The sequence below is a fragment of the Pinus tabuliformis genome, chromosome 8 (genome assembly GCF_031772625.1).
Source record: "Pinus tabuliformis cultivar Carrire ecotype Pingquan chromosome 8, CPIR1, whole genome shotgun sequence".
NCBI lineage: Eukaryota > Viridiplantae > Streptophyta > Pinopsida > Pinales > Pinaceae > Pinus > Pinus tabuliformis.
Window position 1 is genome coordinate 718,402,993 of NC_142294.1, and position 21,428 is coordinate 718,424,420.

Sequence of the window (21,428 nt, forward strand, 5' to 3'; positions counted from 1 at the left end):
ATCGGGAATCTCATGTATACAGGTGGAAGAAAGCCCTCTATGGCTTGAAGCAAAACTCCCCGGGCATAGTATGAGAGGATTGATAGCTGTCAGATGAAGCTGAGATTCACTAGGAGTGAAACCGATCCAAACCATTACCCGAAGGTTGTGGATGATAGACCTCTCATACCGACACCTTATGAGGACGACCTATTTCTGACAGGTGCAGACCCTCTCATTTGTAGAAGTAAGAGGGAGTTCGATTCCGGATGTGGAATGATAGACTGCAAGCCTGTGACTACCTCAAGGATATTAACTTTCAGAAGTTATATGGTAGTGATGTCGGACTAGATTTGGGAAATGCCTCTGAGTTTCATAAACTCATTCGTGTTGATGTTCTTGGTGAACTTCTGTCCGGACATATGTTTTGCAGTTAGCATGGTGAACTCATATTTGGTTGAGCCTCACTGGATTGGTGCCAAGAATCTTCTGAGATATCTTCGGGGCACAATCTCTCATGGATTGAGATACACTGTCGGAAATATGAAACTGCATGATTATTCGAATGCTGAGTGGGCAGGCAGTGTGGAGGATCACTAGAGCACTTCTCAGTGCTGGTTCTCTTTGGATTCTACTTCGATATCATGGATGAGCAGGAAGCATAAATCGGTTGCTATAAGCACCACCGAGACCTAATACAAAGCTACACTTTGTCAAAGCCCCGGGGAAAGATCAAATCTGTAACTTTCTCGAACGACTTGGAGTCGTTGAGAGACCTTCTTATAAGGGTCCTGCATGTTGCATGCATTGAGCTCTGGGAGCTCTGGGGGGCTTGGGGTACTTACTGGAGCAACATACGACCACAGGCCGACTCACCCTCCCCTGGTGGTGTGCTATGGAACATGATGATTCCTTCTCCTGTGGGCCAGGATGATTCGTTCTCCTGTGGGCCAGGATTATTCGTTCTCCGTGGCAATTGTGGAACATGATGATTCGTTCTCCTGTAGACCAGGATGATTAGTTCTTTGTGGCATCCACTAGACAGGATGATTCGTTCTCTTGTGGATAGGATGATTAGTTCTCCTGTCGAGGCATCCTACCCATGCAGTCTGGGACACATGGAAAGTACCTCTCATCTGATCAATGAGCAGGGAAATGAGGATAGGGACCATAGTAGTACCGATGGACGCATCGTTGTATCTACCGTACTCCCTATGCTAGGATGACCTTCATTGATCTGGGATCAATGATATTAGTCTAGGACCAGTGAGAGTGGTACACCCTCTGGAACTGACTTCGGGTTAGTAGAGGACTGGTCTGGGACTAGTGAAAGTGGTACACACTCCAGACTTACTTCGGGTCAGTGGAGGATGGTATGAGACATTCTCGATTTATTCTTCTTCTTCATGGTTCAGCAGAGCTGATTAGAGCAGAGCAGTGCAGGGCACTGATGGCAGAGATAGTACAGTTGGACATATGAATCAATGGATGGAGTTCTCCCTAGTTGAGAGGGAGTGTTAAAATTGGCAACTAGGGCCAAACTCCATGTGGGTCATCATATTTATGGCAGCTGATATTTTTCTTGGATCCCTCTCATCGAGAGGTGTAGGATTGATCTAAAGAGCATCCAATTCTGACAAGTATTCATGGAGTTATGAATTTATTTGTGTTATAAGACAAATTGTCAAGTCGGCCAACAACTTATGTAGGCTCAGAAGCCCAATAGTCATGTCTATTCATCATCTACATTTTAGTATAAATAGGAGAGGACTTGAAGTCATTTGAGAGACACACTCTTCATTTGATCTCCTCCTCTCCACGTCTTTGGGTTTTTGGTGAAGGAGAGACACTAAGAGTACGCTGGGCTAAGTAGATGATGCCCTAGCCGCAGTAGCTAATGCCCTAGCCACAGTTGGAAGGAGCCGTTTTAGTATAAATAGGAGAGGACTTGAAGTCATTTGAGAGCAACACACTCTTCATGTGATCTCCTCCTCTCCACGTCTTTGGGTTTTTGGTGAAGGAGAAACACTAAGAGTACACTTGGCTAAGTAGATGATGCCCTAGCTGCAGTAGCTGATGCCCTAGCCACAGTTGGAAGGAGCCCTACCACAGGTCCTATTACACAGCAAAAGGTCTTTATACAACCTTATATCCGCAGTTGAATATGGTGCACAAAGGAGGGCTAAACGTAGTCAAAAGAGACCTCATCTATCCGCTGTTGAGGAGCCCTAATCTGCTGTCCTAGAAGGCTCCCATACGCAATCCTAAAGGAAAGACTTAGCCACATTTAAGGGTGCCCTAGCCACAACATTTAAGGGTGCCCTAGGCCACAGTCAACAAGGGTTTTTATGCAGCAAAGGAGGCACGTATACACAGTAAAGGAAGAGGCCTTATTCGCTATTATGAAGAGGCCTTATCCGTAGCAAAGGAAGGGCTGATCAGTAGCCCTGTACACAGTAATAAGGAGGCCCTCATACGCTGCTAAAAAGGAGACCAGATCTGCTTTTCAAGCCACAGTCCAACCTTGAGTTCTAACCATAGTTGAAGTAAGGATTCTGTTGTGCCCTAGCCGCAGTAGAAGGAACCATAATGCAGCAAGGTTAAGGGACTGTTTGAGCATCCCTCTTGCAACTGTGTGAGCATGGTTTCTTCTTGTTAGAAGGTTGAGTTAAAAGGAGCAGTGAAACAAACCTGTTGGGGTATCATTGGAAGAACAAATATAACGTTTATGCTGATACAGGAAAACTGTGTGTTAGGTCGCAGGCCGTAACACCACAGTCAAGCATTTCGCATGGGAATTTGAAGGCTCAAATCATTAGCATAATATATGGAGTTGTTGTGTATAATACTGTTGAGATCTCAAGGTATTAGAGCGCTGTATGATGCTGCTGTAATATGAGATGGACAAAGCTATTGTCATGGGTTAGTATTACTATGTTGAGGGTAAGTCAGATAACAAGATGCAGCATGGTGATGGTTGCAGCATGATGGGGGCAGTAAAGTGATGATGGATATTGTATGATGAAGTCATTGAGTGTAGATTAGCAATGAGTACAACATTGGGTACATATCCGTGATAAAGAGTAGCTCAATAATTGGAGCAGCTCAGTGACAGACGCAGCAACATGATGTGCATGGTCATGGTAAGTGCAACATGGTGCAACACGGAGAGGTGCAGCAAGTGGACGAGATGCAGCATTGTGAATGGTGAAGGAGTCACCTTGGGGAATCAGTTGAAGCAACATGTCTTCAACTGATCTCATGTAGATATAGAAAGTCAAAATGTTGACTTTTGTTGTAAATGTACTATCTCTCTCTCTTTCTCTGTTGAACTATTGAAGAACATAAAAGAAGAATTGATCAAGGGTTTCCCCACATTGGGGTTTGTCCCTAGCTGGTGCCAAATCTTGTGTCCTCTTGTCTTGGCTTGTCTTCTGCGATTTATGTTTATGTTCTATCTGCAGTTTACTTTAATGTTGATGTGATTGCTAATCTGGAAAAGGTATTGAGCTAACTGTGAAAATTGAAATAAATTGCTCTAGCATAGAACATACCTAAAATTAACATGCTTGAACCTTAGAATTTTCTTTAAAAGATGATTTGATGGAATGTGGATGATATCCATAAAGTGCCATAAATGGGGTCATTTTTGCTGTAGTATGGAAGGAAGTGTTATACCACCATTCAGCCAGAGGCAACCACTTGACCCATTATGTCTGTTTATCAGATACAAAGCAACGAAGATATCCTTCCAAACATTTTTTCACTATCTCAGTTTTCCCATCAGATTCAGGATGATAAGATGTGATAAGATGAGCTATGAGCTAACCAGAGTTGCGGGGGAGTGCTCCCCCCCCCGCTCCCGCTCCCAATCCGCGCTCCGGGCAGGAGCGGGTCGGGAGCGCGCTCCCGATAAAAAAATTTGCGCTCCCTGCCAATTTCGGGAGCGACATCGGGAGCGAGCAGGAGCGAGGAGCAAGTGCCAAGGAGCGAGGAGCAAGCCTGCAAAGAGGTAAGTAACTTAGTAATTTAGTTAGTTTAGTTAGTTTAATTTAGTTTATTAACTATATTTAGTAAAAAAATCATGAATCTAAATTAAATTAATAAATTAAAATGATTAAATTAATTAATCTAAATAAATTAAATTAATTTGTAGATTCAAAATCCTACAAATATCAAACATCATGGACCTGGCTATATTTCTTTGGATTTTCCTCTTCTTGGTCCCTTTTATGGTTATTATGGTGCTGGAGAGTAGGAAACGGAGAGGCAAAAATGAAGAGGGGGATGAGGAAGCTAGAGAAAGTGGATTTGATGAAAACCCCGGTGGAGAGGAGCTGGAGGAGGGTGAACATGACTCTCAAAAAACTAAACAAGACCAAACCCCATTGTGGAAATATGTTAACAGGCCTGAAGCAAGGAGAGAGGGTGGAACCACTAAATTTCATTGCCCCCATTGCAACAATGATTACATAGGTTCATACACCCGTGCCAGAAAACACCTCTGTGGGAAAAGGCCATGGGATGGAGACAAACAAATAGGAATCAAAACTTGTCCAGCGGATAGAGCCAAATACAAAAGGGAAGAGGAGGAAGCCCAATACAAATCAAAAAAATCAAGGGGTTTCTTTGAACCAAGCTCACAATCACAAGCACAAAGAACTCCTTCAGCATCCTCCCAAGGCAGTGGATATGGAGGCACAGGGTCATCAGGTTTAAGGCGTAGAACCATATCAGATTTCCTTGATGAGGGGTGTAGGAATGATGTGGATTCAAAGGTTTATAGGTTTCTCTATGCATGTGGGATACCATTCAATGTTCTTCGCTCACCTTATTGGCATGAAATGGTTTATGCCATAAATGATGCCCCTAAAGGATACAAGAGCCCTGGGTATGACAATGCAAGAACCATTGGACTTGATCATGAAAAAGCAAAAATATCACATTTTTTGAATAGAATGACAAGTTCTTGGACTGACCATGGGGTGTCCATTGTATTTGATGGATGGACAAATGTAAAAGGCAAGCCATTGATAAGTGTTCTTGCTGTGTCTGTTAGTCGTGCCATCTTTCTAACTGCACATGATTACTCAGACAAGTTCAGGACCACCATCAACATTGTAGAAGCATTACTTGAAACAATTGACCGTATTGGGCCATACAATGTCATCCAAGTCATCACTGATAATGCTCCTAATTGTAAGGCAGCGGGAGCAATTATTGAGGATAAATACCCCAACATATTTTGGTCTGGATGTTTGGTTCACACATTGAACCTTCTGATGCATGATGTTGTCAATAACAAAAATGCACAATACAAATGGATTGGTGATTTGTACAAGAAAGGCAAACAAATGATAAAATTTATTACAAATCATAGCAATGCCCATGGCCTTTTCCGCAGTCACTCGAGATTGGAGTTGTTGAAGATTGCGAAGACCAGATTTGGTAGCTATTACCTCACCTTCAGGCGCCTTTTGAAGGTAAGAGAGTCATTGGCTAGCATGGTATCAAGTCCACATTAGCAGCTATTAAAGGAAAGGGCTACAAATGCAGCTGACAGGCGAGGTTTTGAACTGGTGGAGGAGGCCGCTCTTGATGGTCAGTTTTGGACAAGTGTGAGGAAAGTATTGGATTTCACCAAGCCCATTTATCACATGATTCGGTTTGTAGATACAGACAAACCAGTGATTGGCGAGGTGTATGAGCAGATGGATACCATGATGGGGCAAATAAAAGATATTGTTCATAAGAGAGATCCCGGCTTGTACAAACTGATTCATGATTGTGTGTGTGAACGATGGAATAGACTTAATCTTCCACTACATTGCTTGGCATATATCCTTACGCCAAAATACTACTCTACATCTTGGTTGGGCCAACCTGCACCAGGGGTTGGGATTAGGACCAAACCCCATTTAGATGCAGAGGTAACTAGTGGATATTTGCAAGCATTAGAAAAGTTGATACCTGACAGGGAGGAATGTGCAGTTGTGCGCCTTGAAATAGGCAAATACTTCAGTGGCACTGGTTTGTTTGGTACCTTCCATGCAATGGAAGACAGAGACAGATTTGATGCTCTCACATGGTGGGAAACATATGGCGTCCATGGACTTTTGCCAAAATTGGCAAAAGAAGTTCTATCACAGGTTGTGAATACTTCTTCTGCATAGAGGTGTTGGAGCACCCACAGCTTCATACACAATGTGAAAAGAAACAGACTCAATGAAAACCGAGCAGAAAGCTTGGTTTTTGTGCACTACAACTTGAGGTTGTTGAGTCATTACTGTGATCGGGCTTATGAGGATCCCACATTTAAAATTTGGGACAATCACCCAGAGGATGACAATTTGGAGGATGGTATAGTGCATCTTGAAGAACTGGAAGAGGAACTTATAAGGGATGAAGATGAAGTAGCTGCAGTTGCAGCAACCATGCCACCTCCACCTCCACCATCCAGTAGTAGTGCTCGAGGTCCGAGTCTTGTTCCTTTGCTATCGCCACCTCCATCTACACCCTCACGTGGAGGGCATGTGCCTTCTAGTTCTAGTCGTTGGTCTGTGCGGGAGACTCCTAGAAGACCACCACAACCTGCTTATACTCCTGGAGACTCTCGTGGCAAGGGCCACATGTAGATTTACAATTTACTTGTCTTTTCTAGTTTCTATTAGTTTTCATAACTGTTGAGTCTTGAGTCCTTGACTCTTGACTCTTGACTCGTTTATATCATAATGATATTTTTTGTAAACAATATATGACTGTGACAATGAAAATTTGAAGTTTAAAGTTGGCAATTATGAGTTTATAACTCATTGGTAATGGTTGTGAATTATGAATATGATGCTTCGTGAAAGACTAAAATTGTTTCATTTCATTTCATTATTCATGTTTCATTTTATAACATTTCATTTCATGTTAACAGTTAGAAGTTAGGACTTAGAAATATCTAAGATATTACTTCTTGTAATGGTTAAACTTAGCTTACAAGTACAACTTTGGTGATCAATGATGATAAATGTTATATATGGAATTTTCAGTTTTGAAAGCTTGAAGTTGAAACTTTAAGATTGAATTTGATGAATCATGATTCACGAGACTCAATATGTTGCAGTTGTAATATGTATTTTACTAACTTGTGGACATGGTTGATGAAGATTATAATTTCTAGATGATTGATGTGATATGGTTCAATGATCAATCTATGTTTTTTTATTTTTTTTATATCTAATTCATCATTCTACATGTTTTTGTTGACATATATGTATCAAAAATTAAAAAATATAAAAAATATATATATTTTTAAAAAATCGCTCCCGGATTCGCTCCCAAACCGGGAGCTTCTGAAAATGGTCGCTCCTGCTCCCGTTTTCGCTCTCGCTTCCAAGTAGCATTGGAGCTAACTGAGTACCCAAATATTCCACCTCTTGTACTCCATATAAACAATTGGAGCTTTTTGCATATAATTGTTTCTCCTCCAATAGTTTGAGCACCTTGTCAACATGTTGAACATGATCCTTCCAAGACTTGATGTAGATTAGTATATCATCAAAAAATACTAATACAAATTTTCTAAGGGTTTAAAAATGGAATTCATCAAACCTTGAAATGTAGAAGGTGCATTGGTAAGGCCAAAAGGCATGACCAAAAATTCATAATGACCCTCATGAGTTCTAAATGTTGTTTTTGGAATGTTTTCAATATTCATTCAGATTTGATGATATCCTGAACAAAGATCCAAGTTGGTGAAGTAAATTGCTCCATGTAATTCATCCAATTACTCATCAATGACATAAATGGGAATTTTATCTTTAATATTAAGCTTGTTGAGCTCCCTATAATCCAGACACATGCGCTGTGATCCATCCTTCTTGTGTACCAATACCATTAGAGCAGAGAAAGAACTTTGACTAGGCTGAATTATACCAACCTCTAGCATTTTTACAACCATACGTTCAATTTCACTCTTTTGGGCATATGGATATCTGTAAGGCCTGCTGTTTGGGGGAACACTTTCTGGAATCAAATGAATAGCATGATCATGATCATGAATAGGTGGGAGGCCTTTGGGAGTCTCAAATATGTTGGAATGATTGTCCAGACCTTTTTGGAGATCTGGAGAAATAAATGATTTCGACGTGGGTACCTCTAGTGAACATAATTGTGCAATTTCGCCCCATTGATCTTTCTTTAGAAGCTTTTTCATGCTATTAGAACTGATTATCTTTCCCGGTTTCCCTGCGATACCCTTAATTCAACCTCTTTTCCTTCCCAAAAAATTTTCAAGAAAGGTTCTTGAAAATTAAAAGCTATCGTACCCAAAGATTGTAGCCATTGAACTCCTAGTACAACAACCACACCAGCCATTGGAATGAAAAGCATTGGACTATTCAAGACATATCCTTCCATGGATAACTTGATATTATGACACTTTCCAGAACAATTTATGGTTCCTCCATTTGCAACCATTACTTGACACTTTGGTGCCGGATATAGGAAACAATTCAATTCCTTGGCTATCTTACAATGAATAAAATTATCGGTACTACTTGAATCAATCAACACTATTACCTTTTTCTTCTTGATATGCCCTTCTATCTTGAGAGTTTGAGTGGTAATTCCTGTCAATGCATTACAAGATATGGTCAGATTCATTTCTTCTTTCTCTGGGATTGGTTCCTGGTGTATATCCTCTTCTTTTGACGTTTCTTGTTCCTTTTCTTGCTCCTCTTCCCCATCTATGTAAATTAATTTCTTCTCAGCACACTTATGACCTTTAGTGTATTTTCTATCACAATTGTAACAAAGCCCTTTTGCTCTTTTTTCTTCCAATTGTTGTGGTCTCAACCTTGTAGGTGGTGAAAGGCTAGGAGCAACAACACTTCCATCTTAATAGTTGAGTGGTACGATTCCTTGTTGCCATAATTTTGCTTTCAATTTTTCTTGCCAACATGTATGCCTTCTCCAATGAATCAGGTTCCCAAAGGCGAACCTCATGTTGAATGTTATCCTTTAAAGTCCCTATGAAGACATCAATCCTCTGCTTCTCTGGAATATCATTTAAACTTATATTCAATTTTTGGAAGTCCTTAATGTGCTCTTCCATTGAACCCTTTTGTTTGAGATTTATCAATTGGCTAAAGAAGGTGTTGCTCTTTGTATCCTCATAATGTGCTATCATTTCCTCCATGAAAATTGACCAGGTGACAAGTGGTTTACGAGAACAAAGCCCTTTATACCATAAAAATTGATTTGGTTCTAAATATAAAGATGCAATACGTACCTTTTGTAATAGTTGCACATCATGTAGATCAAAATATTTCTCCATCTGTAGTATCCATGTTATGGGATTCTTGCCATGAAACTTCCTCATATCAATCTTTGGAATATGGTGGGTCTTTAATCCAATGTTACATTCTATGAAATCATGATTAACATTTATTTTTTTCTCATCATGAGTTTCCTCTACTACCTTTGCTTCATTAGGAGGTCTTTCTTGTAGTAGCTTTGTCCCACCTTCCTTCAAACCTTCCATGTATTTCTTCAAATCTTCCATGCTTTTCTTCAAATATGCTTCCTTGCTATCGATATTAGCTTCCATGGCACATATAAAACTATTTATCTTAGCTTCAATCGCATTCTTCAAATCATCCATCCAATTTTGCTTACTAGGTGTTTCTATTTTCTTGATTCAAGTCATTCTTTTTCTTGCTTTTGGCAGCTCGATCTTGAATTTGTTGTATCTCTGAAATTTCGTATCTCCAAGGTCCCTCTGCGTCCTATTTCCAATGCCACCAGTCTGATCGAAATTGGATTCCCCAAGAAAGAGTTATGCCCAATCTCCCAAGATGACCTGATTATATACTTTTTCAGTAGAACGAACTTGTACGAAGTGCCACATATCACTGTTTCAACCTTCGGCCCTGGAAACAATACACAAAAAAGTACAGTCTGTCCTCTTTTTGTAACTTCTTAACGAAATTTCAATCTGATGCTTAGAGAGAAAGTTATGATGATTTCCCCAAGGTCCCCTTTTTGGAATGTAATTCAGGAGTCTGCATAAACCCTACATGTCTTGGACCGTATCTCTGAACATATAGCGAAACAAGATCTGAAATTCGGTTTCGAGCTTCACCAAGATTTCCTCTCAAATGGGTTTTAATTTCAGAGTCTGAAACTTCATAGAAAAAAACTTAGAGCGAAAATGCCACGATGACCTGTTTGAGATGGAATTCTAAAGCTTGCAAAAACCCTAACTTCCTCAGACCATATCGCTGAAAATATAGTGAGACAAGATCTGAAATTCAGATTCAAGGTTCATAAAGATTTCAACTCAAATGGGTTTTTTTAAGCTTCTGAAATTTTGTAGCAAAAAAGTTATAGTGAAAATGTTAAGTTTAGGTATGTTCTATGCTTAGAGCAATTTATTTCAATTTTCACAGTTAGCTCAATATCTTTTCCAGATTACCAATCACTTCAGCATTAAAGTAAACTGCAGATAGAACATAAACATAAATCGCAGAAGACAAGTCAAGATAAGAGGACACAAGATGTGGTGCTAGCCAGGGACAAACCCCAATGTGGGGAAACCCTTGATCAATTCTTCTTATATGTTCTTCAGTAGTTCAGCAGAGAGAGAGAGATAGTACATTTACAACAGAAGTCAACACTTTGACTTATCTAGATAAGAGCATAGATCATCTCTAAGAAGATGATACATGAGATCAGTTGAAGACATGTTGCTTCAACTGATTCTCCAAGGTGACTCCTTGACCTATCATCGTGCTGCATCTCGTCATCATGCTGCACCTCACCGTGTTGCACCATGCTGCACCCATCATCACAATGCTACATCTTATCATGCTTCATCAATCATGACAATACCCATCATTGTATTGCATCATGTACCCTCATGTGCCATTGCTGCACCTTGTTTTGCCACCATGTGCTTGCTGCACCTTGCTTACAATACTGTTGTTCCAATTGATAATGCAACACCATGTCTTGCTGCTGTCCCAATTGCTATTGCAGCACTATGTCTTGCTGCTATCCCAATGCTTACTGCTGTCCATGTGCCTTTGCTGCCATGTCACAACTGTCCCATGTATCTATACAACACTATGTACCTTGTTGTCCCATATATCTTGACAGCACTATGTACCTTTGCTGCCATGTCACAGCTGTCCGATGTATCTATACAAAACTATGTACCTTGCTGTCCCATATATCTTGATAGCACTATGTACCTTGCTGTCCCATATATGTTGACAACACTATGTACCTTGCTGTCCCATATATCTTGACAACAGTATGTACCTTGCTGTCCCATATATCTTGACAGCACTATGTACCTTGTTGTCCCATATATTAGCATTGTTGTACTAGTTGCCTTGCTGTCCCATGCATCTAACTATCAGTCCAAAGACAACCCTCAATTCCCTGCATGCTACTGCTGATTTCTGCCTAGGGTTTTGTGCACGTACATGACTGGTTAGGGCACACCAACAAGCCTAACGTATAGGGAAAATACCCCTGTTTGCCTCATTGTCCTTAGAGATGACTGCGGCCTAGTTAGGAGGTCCTTTCTCTCCCAACAACTGCTGTAATAGTCCCTTACTGCATCCCTATAAATAGAGATATACACCCCAATATCATGCATAAAACAATCATGAAACTCACCAGAGTCACCACTAGTTTGCGACCTGATTTGCACAGTAAGACTGTTCCAATGTGTCACCTCAAGCCATCCTTCTTGCCTCATGCAATGACTAAGAGTTGCAGCGCTTCTTCTCTAAAATCCGCACCAAAAACATTCCACAAACTCAGACCTGCCTCAGCCTTCCTTGCTCCAAATTCGCACTATATTTGAGACCTTAGGATTGCATTAGGGCATCCAACGTTAGGGCTGCTTTAGGTCTGCGTTAAGGCAACCTTTAGGTCTGCATTAGGGCAGCCTTCTATCTGCGTCTATGGCAACCTTCCATGTGTGTCTAGGGCAGCCTTCTGTCTGCATCTAGGGCAGCCTTCATGTGTGTCTAGGGCAGCCTTCCATCTGCATCTAGGGCAGCTTTCCATGTGTGTCTAGGGAAGCCTTCCATGTGTGTCTAGGGCAACCTCTCTTCCTCTAAAGTCTAGGGCTAAGTTATCGGAAACTCCTGAAGAATTTGCCGGAAACACGAATCCCTGTTTCCGATACAGAAATGGATACGATTCTTGCCCGAAACACTGTAAAAACGTTATTGTGCCATTTCAAAAAATTGGAAACTTTAGATTTGGAATTGGATATGTTTCCAAGGGATTTAAATTTTTTTGGATCTGTTTCCGGAATTTCCGGAAACGGATCCACAAAAATTGTTTATCAGAATCCACCCTTTAAATGTTAAAAAGCGTGAAAATTTATATAGCCATAAATAAATAATAAAAATGAAAAAATCAGATTTGCAAATAAACTCACTATAAACACAGTCTCATAAAGTCTCTTCTAAATCCTTAAAAACAACGACACTCCTTATATTTATCAAGGATTCTTACTAAGAAAAAGATAGATGTTCAAAAATGCAAATAAAAAGGTTTGATGAATGTCTTCGTAAAGAGATTTATTTGAGTGATTAATTTTCATTTTGGTTAAGGTTTTGTTAATTGTCATTGATTTTGCTCTTGATTTCATAAATCCCTCCAATATAACAAATCTTCTTTAGCCAATCTTGTGCCTGCATATAGTCAAGAGACCAAGCTGACATTGAGAAGATTGAAATGTTGAAATAGGTCTTGACAGAATATCCCAATGATCGCATGGGCCCTTTAATTGTCATGCAAGGAAGATAGATATCATCTGCCATGCATGACACGTTCTTTGAAGGAGTTGGACCCAAAAGCACAAAGGCTGTAGCATTTTTGATTACATTACTAATGATGATGATAATATGTTGAATGTTATAATAATCACTAATGATGATGCCAATGTTTGTGTTGAATTGATGATGATGATTTGTTTATGTTGAATTCATGATGATGATTATGTATTTTTAGATATAGATTCTAGATTCTAAAAGATGAATGGTAATATATATATATATATATATATGATGTCGTTTTCTTGCCGTATCGTATCCTGATATTTTGAAAATTTGTCATATCCGTTTCAAACCCCGTATTCATATCCATTCCCGTATCTGTTTCAGTGTAACTTAGGTCTAGGGCTTCCACTCCTAGATTTCTTTTCCACTAAAACCCAAGACAAGTGGAGATAAATCAAGATAGAAGTATGTGTGAAATGACTCTCAAGTCATCTCCTTTTATACTAAAACGTTGAGCACATGTGGGGTTTATTTGGTTGTTGGCTGACCTTGACGAATTGTCTTATAACACAAATAAATTCATAACTCCATGAATACTTATGGAAATCAGATGATCTTTAGATCAATCCTACACCTCTCGATGAGAGTGATCCAAGAAAAATATTAGTTGCGATAAATAAGATGACCCACATGGAGTTTGGCCCTAGTTGCCAATTTTAACAGAAAATTCCACGATGAACTGTTTGGAGCAGCGAAACCCTAGAATCCAAAGCTCTGATACCAAATGTTTTGAAACTAGCGCACAAAAAGATAGAAAAGATGGATCAACGACTTCAAAGTCAACCTCTTTGAGGGGGCAATCTCCTTTACATTACACAAATGAACAATTATTGGATGATACAAATGACAAGACCTCCTTTCTATATATAGGAGTCTAAGGGGTCATAATATAATCGGAGCCGACATAACAATAATAATATAAAGGCAGAACAATAACAATAGTGGGCTTCTATGGGGCACAATAATAACAATATGGGGACTACATGGGCACAACAATATAATAAGGGGATTGCACTAATAACAATAAGGGTTTACACTAGTAGTATAGGGACCTAACATGGGGACTATACGGGCACAATAATACAATAAGGGGGTTGCACTAATAACAATAAGGGGTTACACTAGTAGTATAGGGACCTAACAAGGTGTCATAATCTTATACATGGGTTATGCTAGACGATCATCCATGAGCACCTTTGTGGAGGGAGCGCTTGCATTACTTAAGTTACCTTTTACATGACACTACTTTTTCCACCCCTACCCTTAATTTTTCTTCGATTGGCATGCTTAGTAGGCTTTGCTTGATTTTGTTTAAAATGGGGTTGGGATGTTTCTTTTAAGTCCCTTTTATTTTGATAGGCATGATATGCATGGGACTAGGGTGATGGCCTCACGTGAGGGGGTAGTGTCGATTTTTCAATCGTACTCTAAATTGATAATTGTTTCTTATGATTTCCCTTAGATTGATCTTTTCTTTCATTTATTATCCATCATAAAACAATTACACAGAGAACTTCCACAATAAAACAAAATGCTAAAGGATCATAAAGAGACAACCACACAAGAACACGAGATTTTACCATGGGAGAACCATACGAGGGAAAAACCCAACAACCTTTCCTTAAGAATCAAGTCAAGAAGAGACATCAAAGTTGAGACAATAGACAAACTAGCCAACAAAGATGTCCCCCAAGAGTCCAAGTTAAAGCCTTTGCAATCTTCCTTAGTCACCTTGGTCAAGGGGTTTGTAACATAGGTCTGAAGTTCAACGTATCTTCCACAGGAGTTCGATCTTGACCATAGAGAAATACCACAAAGTTTCGACCTCTTGGCACAAAGAATTCACCAGATAATCTTCGACTACTTTACAAAGGTTCGTCCTACTCTTTAATGTCTTTTATTTGCTTCTTAATCTCTTCGTTTTGTTCCTTAATCTCCTTCGTATGGCTAGAAGAAACTTTTTCTTGATGATCAGATCGAATGGTGTTTGAGAAGAGGTCAAATGCCTCATATATATAGTGATCAATAGGTCGAATGGGTGCCATTGAGGGCTGGGTCGACTTAATGACTTGAAAGATGACTTAGATATCTTGTGGAGTAAAAAACAAACTTCAAATACTTCAAATTTTCTTTTGATAAGATCATGAAGAACATGCCTTGTATTTTTTTTTTGACAAATACATGAATAATATAGTTTTCTTTTAGCATGAAGAACATGCTTTACATAAACAAGTAGATCAATCATCATAATTATGAAGAACGACCATAGCTACAAAATTCAACACTCCCTCTTAGCTTGGGAGGTATTCATAATGCCTATCAAGATGTTCTCAAGTTAATAAATTCTCTCAAAGGAAAAGTTCAAGATTAAGATAAGCATCATCATCAATATCATAATCACCGACATCAAATATACATAATCACGGTTTACCATCAAACAACTATAGACTTAGTCTAGGTGAAACACCAGAGGCCTCATCAATGATAAACAAGCTCACTGTAGAAAGAGATCAAAGCATTATGCTGGGAGGCTCCAACTCAACTGAGTAGCCTCTAGAACCATACTCCACCCAAGGTCAACTAACACAGGGAGTATGTCCTTTTTCAGACCATTCTCCCTAATTCAGGTCAATGTACTTGACACAGGGATAACTTCCCTAATTCTAGTCAAAGTACTTGACATAGAGAGAATGTCAGTCCATCAGAACATTCTTCCTAATTCAGGTCAATGTACTTGACACGAGGATAATTTCCCTAATTCATATCAAAGTACTTGACACAGGGAGAAGGTATATCCATGATGCAATCTCATCAACACTCCCTCTTAATGAGAGAGACATTCTCCACAAGCCCAAGCTTGTCTTGGAGGTACAGAAACTTCCCTCTAGAAAAAGGCTTCGTAAGAATATTAGCAATTTGTTCATCAATGGAGATGTACTAAAGCTTAAATGCTTCCTTCTGCAGCATGTCTCGAATGAAGTGGTACTTGATCCTAATGTGCTTCGACTTGTCATCATGGTCATCACTTGCACTTGATCTAGATAGTCCTGCAAGTAGTCTCTGAAGCTAAACTACTTCTCATCTAGCGAATCCAATTGCAATATACTCGGCTTCCTCAATACTGAGTGCGACAGATGATTGATTCATGCTTACCCAAGAAATTGTAATGGAGCCCAAACTAAAGAGATATCTTGATGAAATCTTTTGTCTCCAACACTCTCCGCCCAATCTGAATCTGCAACTGTACTTTACACCTCAAATCACATCTGACTTTGCCATGACCAACTGTACCTTGCTAGTACTTCAATTCATGTTGAGCGACATGCCTTTGCTCATAAAACTGATCAACTTCTTTTCACCAAGTGCAACACCACAACTACGTTCTTGTCACCTGGACTGGGTGCTCCCTCTTACTTTGAAACATATATGCCTGTGCAAATTTAGTCTGCTCCCTCTACCATTGATGCCATCAAAATCCTTTATTTTGAATCCAGAAGTCAATTTCCTCTGAAGCTAAAACAAGGGTTCCTATAGAAGCCTTGACTTCTCCCTCTAAAGCAAATCTTTTGGTCAATGCAACTCCCTCTGACACATGAGGTCTTCTACTTTCGTTAGTAAACAAATCATATAGGATCAACCTTGATTCACCTATCCAAGTGTATCAAATTTGAGGAGCTTGTGCAAAGCCTTTTTTCTGCTTGCAAGTATAAGACTTCTTCATGTACCTCACAAGCTTGAGGTAGCTCTTATGTACACTTCTTCTTTGATCGAGGAAGACGATCTTTGCATCCAACAAAAATTATAGAAATAAATTTTAACATAAGTGTACCTGGCTTCATAATCTTCTCCCTCTTATCGAGATAATCCTTTGCTTTGTACTTTCCATCTATTCATACTTTTTTTTGCTTCGATTGGCTTTCATAGTAGGCTTTTCTTGTTTTTGTTTAAAATCTGCTTTTAAGATGGGTATTCCATTGCTCATAGGGGTTGGGATGTTTCTTTTAAGTCCCTTTTGTTTTGGTAGGAATGTTATGCATGGGACTAGGGTGATGGCCTCACATGACGGGGTAGAGCTCAAGTTAACTTGGCATTTATTCATCATTCATCCCTTGCCAGTTTTTTGCATTTTAACAATTGGAGCATGCTTTTAATTTATTTTATTTTGCAGCTACATTGACCTATGGGCATTTTGAAGACCCTCTTCCCATAGGATGAGGCAAATAAGGAACTAGTACGAGCGATTAACAACAACCAAATGAAGGAAAGGACAACATATCAATGATAAATGGCAAGTGTTAAGCATGGAAAGATGTGGAGACACACTACCTTTGTCAAGGCCTCCTATTCATGCCTCTCCTAGACAGTGAAAGAAAAACCCCAGGATGCTTGCACTTTACTAAAAGAAAAGGATGACTAGCGAGTTGAAATAAGGCAACAAGTTTAACTTCCAAGCATTGTGATCCATTATCTGATTTCAACTCATGATCCTTGCTTAGATGCCTAAAACATTAAATGTAAGCACTACATGTGAAACAATGGCCAATGTACCTCATGGTTGTTGCCCTACCTTTGTCGGAAGAGCATGGCAATCATCTGGATGAGCTGACCAATGAGTGGATGAGAGGCATTTGCGATGCGACTTTCTAAGAATCATGTGACGCTGTTGGCTGGAAATATACATCATGGGAAAAAAAATTTCTCCTATGGTTACCCTTGTATATTAATGGGTAATGGGACCAAAGGGTGAAAACTATATGTAACCATAGGCAGGGAGTTGTTATCATTGAAGAAAAGTGAAAAGGCATTAGGAATTCTTGAGGAAACCCTAGAAGGGAGGAACTAACTTTAAGGGCGATTTTAATATTTTAAAACCCTAGAAAGCCCAAAGCAGGAGATGATCCAATAAAATGCTAGTTCCATAGTTGCAAAAGATAATATACATCAGTGATAAAATATTCTCATTCTTAAGATATTCATTCTAAGAAACTTCTATCTTTTAAGCACACTTATGCTTGGCTACTATAGCCCATTTCATCTTGGCTACTTTTCTCTTTATAGCACACTTGTGACTGACTTACTGCAGAAATTGGGCTTGTTTTTGTTCCATTTGAAACCTTACTTTCACTTTGTTTTGTTATCACTGATGTATATTATCATTTATGTATTCTTATTCTTAAGATATTCATGGGAATTGTTTATGTTATGCAGGCTATCTTACCTTTGCGTGGCAAGATATTGAATGTTGAGCGCAAGGATGAAGCAGCTATGTATAAGAATGAAGAAATTCAAAATCTTATCCTTGGATTAGGACTTGGACTGAAGGTTTGTCTTAGTCTCTTAGATAATATAGTATGCCTCTTGATGTTTACAAAGCTATTATCCATCACGGTTCTTTTGTTTTTGACTGTTTCTGCTATATATTTTACTTGCCATGTATTAGGGTGAGGATTTCAAGAAAGATTCTTTACGATATCACAAGATCATCATACTTACAGATGCTGATGTAGATGGTGCTCATATTCGCACTCTTCTATTAACATTCTTTTTCAGATATCAGGTAACCAGACACCCAAGCACACACACTTGTATGTGGCTAGTCTAAGACTAGACTATGTCGAAGTCAAGATCTATCTGCAATACTAGTCTCAAGTATAAACCTAAATTTCAACACTGTAGAGAATTTAGTTGGCAATTGCACTCTTGTATATGATACTTTGTTTACAATAAAATACTGTGTTTAGTTTCATGTACTCACTGGTATTTTTGTGAACCTTGCTTTATAGAGAGCTCTTTTTGAGCAAGGTTACATATATGTAGGAGTTCCACCACTCTACAAGGTATTTTCTACAAATTATTCCAGATTCTTTGTTTATGTGCTAGACTTCCTCTGATATTAGGTCGGTAACTTACAATAAGTTATGATAATAATCTTGTGGGTCCTGTAGGTTGAGAGGGGTAAACAAGCTCATTATTGTTTTGATGACGGCGAGTTAAAGAAATTGCAAAATACTTTTCCATCAAATGCATCCTATAACATTCAGCGTTTCAAAGGTGTGTTGAATCATGTTAATTTGGCAAGTTTACTTTTGTTGTCCGTGTTATGTTCTGGAGTTGGAAGGGAAACAGTTTAAATTCTGGCATTCCTGATATCATTTCTAGTCTGTTCAGTGTGGTAAGGGTTTGCATGAAACTGTAAGTTTCTTTTGATTGTTGGTATGCACAGGCTTAGGAGAGATGATGCCTTTACAATTGTGGGAAACAACCTTGGATCCAGCAACAAGGAAGCTGAAACAACTAACAGTGGAAGATGCTGCAGAAGCAAATATGGTTTTCTCTTTATTAATGGGAAATCGGGTAAGTGATTTTGATTTACACAGTTGATTTCTCATTGTTGCTGTGGCACCCTCAAAAAAATGGTTCGTGTTGCAATTTGAAAAGGGTGTGGATGGCCTGCAAAAAATAAAAATGCTAACTTTTTAGCCTTTTCCAGGTGGAGCCACGGAAGGAACTAATTGAAAAATCTGCATCTAAAATCAGCATGGAGAAGCTTGATATTTAATTCCAATTTCAAGAGTGATGACCTTGTAAAGTATTTTCTTAACCATTTTATGCATAAGATGTCATTTGTTTTGAGAAAAAAATGTTTTAGAAGCCATATATGCTCTTAATTTTGCTTCAAATATTGAGTCTCATAATATATTTCTGCGGCAATGTTCCTTTTATGTTTGTATCATCGCAAAGTGAGTTCAAATGTTAGCATTGGAGTATTTTTTGGGGGAAAGTGAGGAGCAAGCATACTGTACATCTAGCAGTAATGACAAACATTGCAAATGTGTGATTACCATTTGTGATCAGCCCATGAGATGGAAATGCCTTAATAAGTTAATTATTTTATCCAGAGACGGATCAAATATTTATCAACACAAATGTAGTCAACATTGGTTGAATCGGTATATTTATCAACATAAATGTGATCTACATTGATTGAATCAGTATATTTATCAACACAAATGTAATCAACATTGATTGAATCAGTATATCTGATATTTGAAGAGGATGTGTTTCATTTTGTTATTTTTTACTTTTAAATATAAAGCCTGATTTTTGCTTAGGCATTTCAATAAAATAACTGACAGAACTCTAAACATGTAAAAAATGTCTGTTGCTAAAATACATTAGAGTGCAAATGCAAGTTTCATTTCCTCAAGTATAAGATTACCACTTAAAACTTGGCTTGAAGATAGCTACAACAATTAGTAATAGCAGTGAGGGACTCTGATTTCTGATATATTCTGGAAACTGTGGTCATATAGATACTCGACCACTTTCTTTTCTACATAACCACAAGAAGTTGGGCCTACCCTCATGAATGTTATTTTATCACAATTACCTTTGAAAGTTTATAGATGGACTATCTACTGACATGAGATTATTAGGGAGGGTTTGTAAAAGGTGTTGCTGCTCCCCATAATCGGATATAAATGGAGAAAGCTACTTCTAATTTTACAAGGTGATAGAAGCATAGCTGTAACTTCTGTTTGGCAATGATGAAAGATGAGGATCAATGACCATCACTGGTCTTCTTATCAGCTAGTAAATCATAACTTTAGATCATGCTTGATTCTTAGAGAAATATCCATGGCTTGTGTTCTTACATTGTTGCACAATTTAGGGGAAAATTGATTTTTACACAAATTACACACTTTTTTGGGAACTGTTTTGTAATTATTGCAGTGATAGTTGGAATATTTATAAAATCTGGATTGAGATAATTGTTAAAATATATACTTATTGAGAGAAGATATATGCTTGCAAGTTGGTGTTTATCTCCTTGGCTACAATTTAATTGCAGCATTGTTGCTCAAGTATTATGGTTCTATTCCTGGAGGAATTGTTGGCCTTTTTTCAAGCTTCAAAATCAACGTTGTGATTCTAGCATCAAAAACTGTTATTTCTAAAATCTACAAGTTGGTTTTTGTAACAATGGTGAGTACATCTCAATATTATTAGTATCTAAGCTGGTTTATTTCTGTAACCTTTAATGAGAATTCCCATTTTATAAATAGATATATCGTGGGCGAGGTGAAGTGTGCTTCCATCAACAAATATCAAACATTTTTCTTTCTTCTTCTTCCATCATCCTCTTTTCTCCCTTTGACTGTAAATGAGTTAAAATGTTGATTTGGATAACTATAAATGGCAACTTCGAATATGGAACTTGTTTAGCAGTTTTTCGGAAATGTATCACCCAATCATAGGTGCTCTACATAGTGAGGGATCTATATCCTAGGTCCATGAATGGGTTCCACTGTACACTCTACAAAATATATAGCTTTCTTGTTTTGGATAAAAGAGAAGCAAAGTTCAACCACAACGTATGCCTATGTTCATGGGACTTTTGTGCTAGCTTCAGTTGTAGGAAGTTTTTGCAGTTTGTATAAATGTCATCATGATAGTGCTGTGGTGTATAAAATCAACACATAAATTTTGTGCCAAAATAAGTCATGTACATTTCGAAGGTTTGAGATTTTTTTAAAGGCTTGATTGATCACCTCTTGAGATATGCTATAGGGATTACAACTCCCTTTTGTGTCA

The 21,428-nt window shown here is 38.6% G+C and overlaps 1 protein-coding gene across 3 annotated transcripts in view; it reads left to right on the top strand.

Annotated features, from left to right (window-relative positions):
- The window catches only part of LOC149237607 (DNA gyrase subunit B, chloroplastic/mitochondrial-like), a 356,836-nt gene extending 336,929 nt beyond the window's left edge, over window positions 1-19,907 (top strand). For all 3 annotated transcript variants that reach the window (XM_089372706.1, XM_089372705.1, XM_089372708.1), the window contains 6 exons: window positions 18,042-18,155; window positions 18,274-18,390; window positions 18,617-18,670; window positions 18,779-18,884; window positions 19,057-19,187; window positions 19,324-19,907. In XM_089372706.1, the coding sequence (XP_089228832.1) occupies window positions 18,042-18,155; window positions 18,274-18,390; window positions 18,617-18,670; window positions 18,779-18,884; window positions 19,057-19,187; window positions 19,324-19,392 (591 nt within the window). In that variant the 3' untranslated portion in view covers window positions 19,393-19,907. The remainder of the gene's footprint in view (window positions 1-18,041; window positions 18,156-18,273; window positions 18,391-18,616; window positions 18,671-18,778; window positions 18,885-19,056; window positions 19,188-19,323) is intronic.
- The last annotated feature ends 1,521 nt before the right edge of the window (window positions 19,908-21,428 follow it).